The sequence below is a fragment of the Salmo salar genome, chromosome 06 (assembly GCF_965601325.2).
Source record: "Salmo salar chromosome 06, fSalSal1, whole genome shotgun sequence".
In the NCBI taxonomy this organism is placed as follows: Eukaryota; Metazoa; Chordata; class Actinopteri; order Salmoniformes; family Salmonidae; genus Salmo; species Salmo salar.
Genome location: NC_138296.1, coordinates 79,858,877 through 79,865,000, shown reverse-complemented (window position 1 = coordinate 79,865,000; position 6,124 = coordinate 79,858,877). Strand labels below are relative to the sequence as shown.

The 6,124-nt window shown below is 45.0% G+C and overlaps 1 protein-coding gene across 2 annotated transcripts in view; it reads left to right on the top strand.

Annotated features, from left to right (window-relative positions):
* The window catches only part of LOC106608081 (MAM domain-containing glycosylphosphatidylinositol anchor protein 2), a 396,771-nt gene that overhangs the window by 332,004 nt on the left and 58,643 nt on the right, over positions 1–6,124 (top strand). For both annotated transcript variants that reach the window (XM_014205779.3, XM_014205777.3), the window contains exon 12: positions 1,064–1,241. In XM_014205779.3, coding sequence (XP_014061254.3) covers positions 1,064–1,241 — 178 coding nt within the window. The remainder of the gene's footprint in view (positions 1–1,063; positions 1,242–6,124) is intronic.

Below are 6,124 nucleotides of genomic sequence, written 5' to 3'. Positions count from 1 at the left end.
GTGACCAAAACACCAGCCAGGAAGCATAGGAACTGAGAAGTGGTCTGTGGTCACCACCTGCTGAACCACTCCTTTATTGGGGGTGTCTTGCTTATTGCCTATAATTTCCACCTGTTGTCTATTCCATTTGCACAACAGCATGTGAAATTTCTTGTCAATCAGTGTTTCTTCCTAAGTAGACAGTTTGATTTCACAGAAGTGTGATTGACTTGGAGTTACATTGTGTTGTTTAAGTGTTCCCTTTATTTTTTTGAGCAGTATATATATATATATATATATATATATATCACTCTCTCTCATTTCCCCCCTCTCTTCCCCTTTCTATCTCTCTCTCTTTCTCTTTCCCCTCTCTCGCTTCCCCTCTATCACTGTATCTCTCTTTCCCATTCCTCTTCCCCCACTCTCACTCTCTCACTCTTGTTCTCTCTAATGTTGTATACCTTCCCAGTGAATGCAGGATCCCATCTCTTTGCTTCTTTGTATTCCATACTGGTTCAAAGTCACGTTGCCATTGTCTGACTAGCAGGATGATGGTGATTCAGATTAGATCATCACCTGAAGGCAGGTTCACGGGAGAGCAACATAAAAAGATGTGATGTAAAATTCTCTTTACAGTTGGAGTCTCTTTTAAGGCATGTGCTCGGTCTGTGTGATGCGATGGATAGAGAAACATTGTGGACTGTGATTAGATGGAAACTTCAAAGATGACCATGTTTGGTGAGAGGATGTTGATCAGGATGAGAAGGGAAAGGCAAGTGTTGAGAATCTACTATAGATTGGTTAGCATCACTACTGGTCATGCCCCCTGTCGTGTCTTGTAAAGGTTTCTAAACTACATTCATGACATGAGTCTCATTCCTATTCAATTATTCAATCTGGACTTACTCTTCTTCTCCATTCACAAAGGCAACACTGGTTTGAAACACAGAAATGTGGGAGTCTTATTATAGTGTTATTTACTTTCCGTGTGTGTGTGTGTCCGTGTGTCCGTGTGTGTACGTGCCTGCATGCGTGTGTTAGTTTCACGAATTCTAACTCTGTTGTAATGTGTCCTCCTGTCCAGATGGGACAACAGCGCTGGTGGGAGCAGGAGATCACTGTGGAAGGAACCATCACCAAGGGAGAGCTGATCACACACAACCTGACAGAGCTTATCAAGCCAGAGGCCTATGAGGTGCGCCTCACCCCCATCACACGCTTCGGAGAGGGGGACTCCACCATCAGAATCATCACCTACAGTGGTAAGTTGACCATTGGATCAGTCTCTGTACTGTATGTCTAGGGTTGCACAATTCTGATAACTTTCAGAAAATTCCCAAGTTTTCCAGAAATCCTCGTTGAGGATTCGTGTTTTCCTGCTCATTCCCTCCTGATTCTGGGAATCTTCCACCTGGGATTTCTGGAAAACCTGGATATTTTGGGAACCCTACTGTATATCTAGTTTTTCTTTTTGATTGTGGATGTAGTAACATCAGGCATATATTATTAGGGCTGTTGTGGTGACCGTATTACCGCCACACCGGCGGTCATGAGTCATGAAGGCAGTCAAATTCCACGTGACCGTTTAGTCACAGTAATTAGGCTTCTCCAAGCTTCTGCTGCTTCTGCAGCTCTGAGCAGCTCCTTGCCCTGGTGTGCGTGTGCGTGCATGTGTACATGCGTGTGCATGTGACTATACTAATAGCTAATTACCGAAGTGTAGGCCTGGAAATGGGCCAGGGACGACACCAGCTCCCACTACTACACGCCCACATGCTAGCAGACTAGTGGATAGGCTGTATGCTAGCGATGTCTCACGTGACTGTGAGACTAGCATAGGAAATATTGTTGTAATTACCATTCTACTGTCATTATCACTCTCATACTGTATAGCATTCTCCAAATGAATAAATATAGAAACTGAGTGATGTAATGACATATGATGTACCTAGTGCAGGGTTCCCCAACTGGCGGCACACTGGCCGAATTTGGCCCACAGGTGGTTTTATTTGCCCCCCCTCAGTTTTCTTTTCCCCCCTTTTTTTCTCCCCAATTTTGTGATATCAAATTAGTAGTTAGTCTTGTCCCATTGCTGCAACTCCCGTACGGACTCGGGAGAGGCAAAGGTTGAGAGCCATGCGTCATCCGAAACACAACCCTGCCAAGCCGCACTGCTTCTTGACACACTTCCCACTTAACCCGGAAGCCAGACTCACCAATGTGTTGGAGGAAACACCGTACAACTGGCGATCGTGTCAGCGTGCATGCACCCGGCCCGCCACAAGGGGTCGCTAGAGCACGATGGGGCAAGGACATCCCGGTCGGCCAAACCCTCCCCTAACCCAGACGACTCTGGGCCAATTGTGCGCCGACTCATGGGTCTCCCGGTCGCAGCCGGCTGCAATACAGCCCGGGATCAAACCAGGGTCTGTAGTGAAGCCTCAACCACTGCAATGCAGTGCCTTAGACCATTGCTCCAATAGGGAGGCCCCCCTTCCACAAGTTTTCAGAGCAAAAAATAATAATATGTATTAATATTTTTGGGGTGGAGGGTTGAATTATCATTGTTGGACATAAAAGACTGTTAAAACATCAGGGAATCAGCGCCAAGGGATTTTAATTTAGGAAATCTGTTCCCAAGTATTCTCATGCATAATAGAGACGTGATCATATACAAATGTAAGGGAGGTTTCAAATGATTATGTTTTAGTCAAATTATATCTGTTCGGGCTTCTTGCGGTCAATTTGCAGTCTACAAATGATTTGTAATTATGTTCTAGACTCCCGACCATGCGCTCCAGAAAAATGTTGCCCTCTGCTGAATCTAGTTAATGATCCCTGCCCTAGTGCATCACATCATGTCATCAGGGAGGAGACATGCACAAGAATCTGATTAAAAAAGACATGTCATTATGTTAGTGTTAATTACAGTGTTATTATACCACCTGAGGTTCACTAGTTGATAGGAAATATAATTAGCCCATATGTTTCATAGTGTTTTTGAGTTTGCTGGAAAGTAACATAATGACTATGGAGCAACATTAGACCAATTTCCTGTAGACCAAGATTAAGTTAACTCATCATTGGGTTCTGTGATGATGATGATGTAGGCTTACACAGCTTTTTAGGTCTGACAGAATGGCAGGATGAGCAATTCCTCCTTTGTGGGCAAACAGAAGAGGATAGCAGGTTTGCTGAGTTTGTTAGTGAAAACTGCTTAGTGTCCCAAGCTGGCTGTGGTATGAAGAATGGCGGTGTCACCAATCTCCCACAGACACACTCTGGGATTCTGCTGTTGTGACAAAGTCAGCAGCTGTTTGCTGATCCAAATTCAGTCTTTGCTTTCCAACAGCCCCTCCAAAACAGACTTAATGTGTAGGTGGCCCCCTACCTGTCCCACACACATTGGCAGTGTAGCAAAGACTCTCTATTACACGTTGCTTTTGTCCTGAAAGAATGAAATATCATGTCTGCCCTGGCAGAAACTGCAGTACCTGGTCAGAATACCAGCCAAAAGTGTGTGAGCATTCTGTCTCCCTGGCATAATCAAACCATCACTAAATCTGACGGTGAGTAAAATTCAGCACGGCTATGTGACCTGTCTATCTCCCTCTAGCCCAGGTGAGGGGGTCACTGGTAAGCCAGTTGTGTGTTCCAGTTGAGGGGGTCACTGATAAGCTAGTTGTGTGATTCAGTCCTCTCCTGTCTGTGTCACTGCGTTCAGACACTGGGCTGAGGCATGCCCTGCAGTTTACAATGCTGCTGTTAAGCTCATCCATTCAGAAGCTCAGAGTGATGGGTACTCACCTCTCTTCTCTTTTCCTCTTCTGTGCTCTACTCTCCTCTTTTCCTCTCTTTTACCTTTTCTGTCCTCTTCTCTCCTCTCTTGTTTTATTTTCTCCTCTTCTCTTTTTCTCTCCCTTCTCTCCTCTCTGCTCTTCTCCTTTTCCTCTTCTGTTCACTTCTCTTCTCTTTTCCTCTCCTCTCCTCTCCTCTTCTGCCCTCTTCTCTCTTCTTTTCCTCTTCTGCCCTCTTCTCTCTTCTTTTCTCTCCTCTTCTCTCCTCTCTTCAGTAATTTTTTCATCTTCTGTCCTCCTCTCCTCTCCTTGCCTCTCTCGATGCAGGAGACAAGCTGGAAATTGAAGCACAGTAATAGCCTGTGATGCACACACAGATAGAATTAGAGAGAAAAACAGAGTGAAAGACAGAGGAAAAGAGAAAGAGAAAAGATTTCAAATGAAGGACACAGGGATGTGATCCCAAAGTTATTTCCATCCTCGAGATTCAAGCAGTGTTTCTGTAATTCACAGTGATTATTCCGGTTGGCAGGTTTGAGCTGTGAACACGCCATCACACAGTCTTTAAGAGATGGCCCCTCACCAAGACCAAACCCTTTAAACTTGATTGATATGAATCTTGGAGAGCAAGCGGTGGCCGGGGATTGTAGGTTGTGGGGTTTATGAACGGTCGGGTTGTTCTGGCCTATCGGCACCTTGAGCCTTGCCATTAAACGCTTTGTAATACAGTAGCGGACCAGTGGACATGGAAGCCTGCCAAGATGAAGTCACTGTCTCTCTCTCTCTCTCTCTGTGTGTGTGTGTGTGTGTGTGTGTGTGTGTGTGTGTGTGTGTGTGTGTGTGTGTGTGTGTGTGTGTGTGTGTGTGTGTGTGTGTGTGTGTGTGTGTGTGTGTGTGTGTGTGTGTGTGTGTGTGTGTGTGTGTGTGTGTGTGTGTGTGTGTGTGTGTGTCTTAGCCGGACTCTAGTGTGTGTGTGTGGCTGTTAATGAGCACTTAGTATCACAGCCAACATGGTGGATTGGAAACAAGATGCACTGGCAGACACATCTAATAAATATCTAGTCTCCCTGGCAGACATATCTAATAAATATCTAGTCTCCCTGGCAGACACATCTAGTAGACATCTAGTCTCCCTGGCAGACACATCTAATAAACATCTAGTCTCCCTGGCAGACACATCTAGTAGACATCTAGTCTCCCTGGCAGACACATCTAGTAGACATCTAGTCTCCCTGGCAGACACATCTAATAAACATCTAGTCTCCCTGGCAGACACATCTAATAAACATCTAGTCTCCCTGGCAGACACATCTAATAAACATCTAGTCTCCCTGGCAGACACATCTAATAAACATCTAGTCATCCTGGCAGACACATCTAATAAACATCTAGTCTCCCTGGCAGACACATCTAGTAGACATCTAGTCTCCCTGGCAGACACATCTAGTAAACATTTAGTCTCCCTGGCAGACACATCTAATAAACATCTAGTCTCCCTGGCAGACACATCTAATAAACATCTAGTCTCCCTGGCAGACACATCTAATAAACATCTAGTCACCCTGGCAGACACATCTAATAAACATCTAGTCTCCCTGGCAGACACATCTAGTAGACATCTAGTCTCCCTGGCAGACACATCTAGTAAACATTTAGTCTCCCTGGCAGACACATCAAATAACATCTAGTCTCCCTGGCAGACACATCTAATAAACATCTAGTCATCCTGGCAGACACATCTAATAAACATCTAGTCTCCCTGGCAGACACATCTAGTAAACATCTAGTCTCCCTGGCAGACACATCTAGTAAACATCTAGTCTCCCTGGCAGACACATCTAGTAAACATCTAGTCTCCCTGGCAGACACATCTAATAAACATCTAGTCTCCCTGGCAGACACATCTAGTAAACATCTAGTCTCCCTGGCAGACACATCTAGTAAACATCTAGTCTCCCTGGCAGACACATCTAATAAACATCTAGTCTCCCTGGCAGACACATCTAGTAAACATCTAGTCTCCCTGGCAGACACATCTAATAAACATCTAGTCTCCCTGGCAGACACATCTAATAAACATCTAGTCTCCCTGGCAGACACATCTAGTAGACATCTAGTCTCCCTGGCAGACACATCTAGTAGACATCTAGTCTCCCTGGCAGACACATCTAGTAGACATCTAGTCTCCCTGGCAGACACATCTAATAGACATCTAGTCTCCCTGGCAGACACATCTAGTAGACATCTAGTCTCCCTGGCAGATGCTTTGGAGTATATAATGGTGTTCAAGAGAATTGAGGTTAAATAAAGTGTATACTGACTCTGTAAAGGTCATGTTTGAGGAAGGC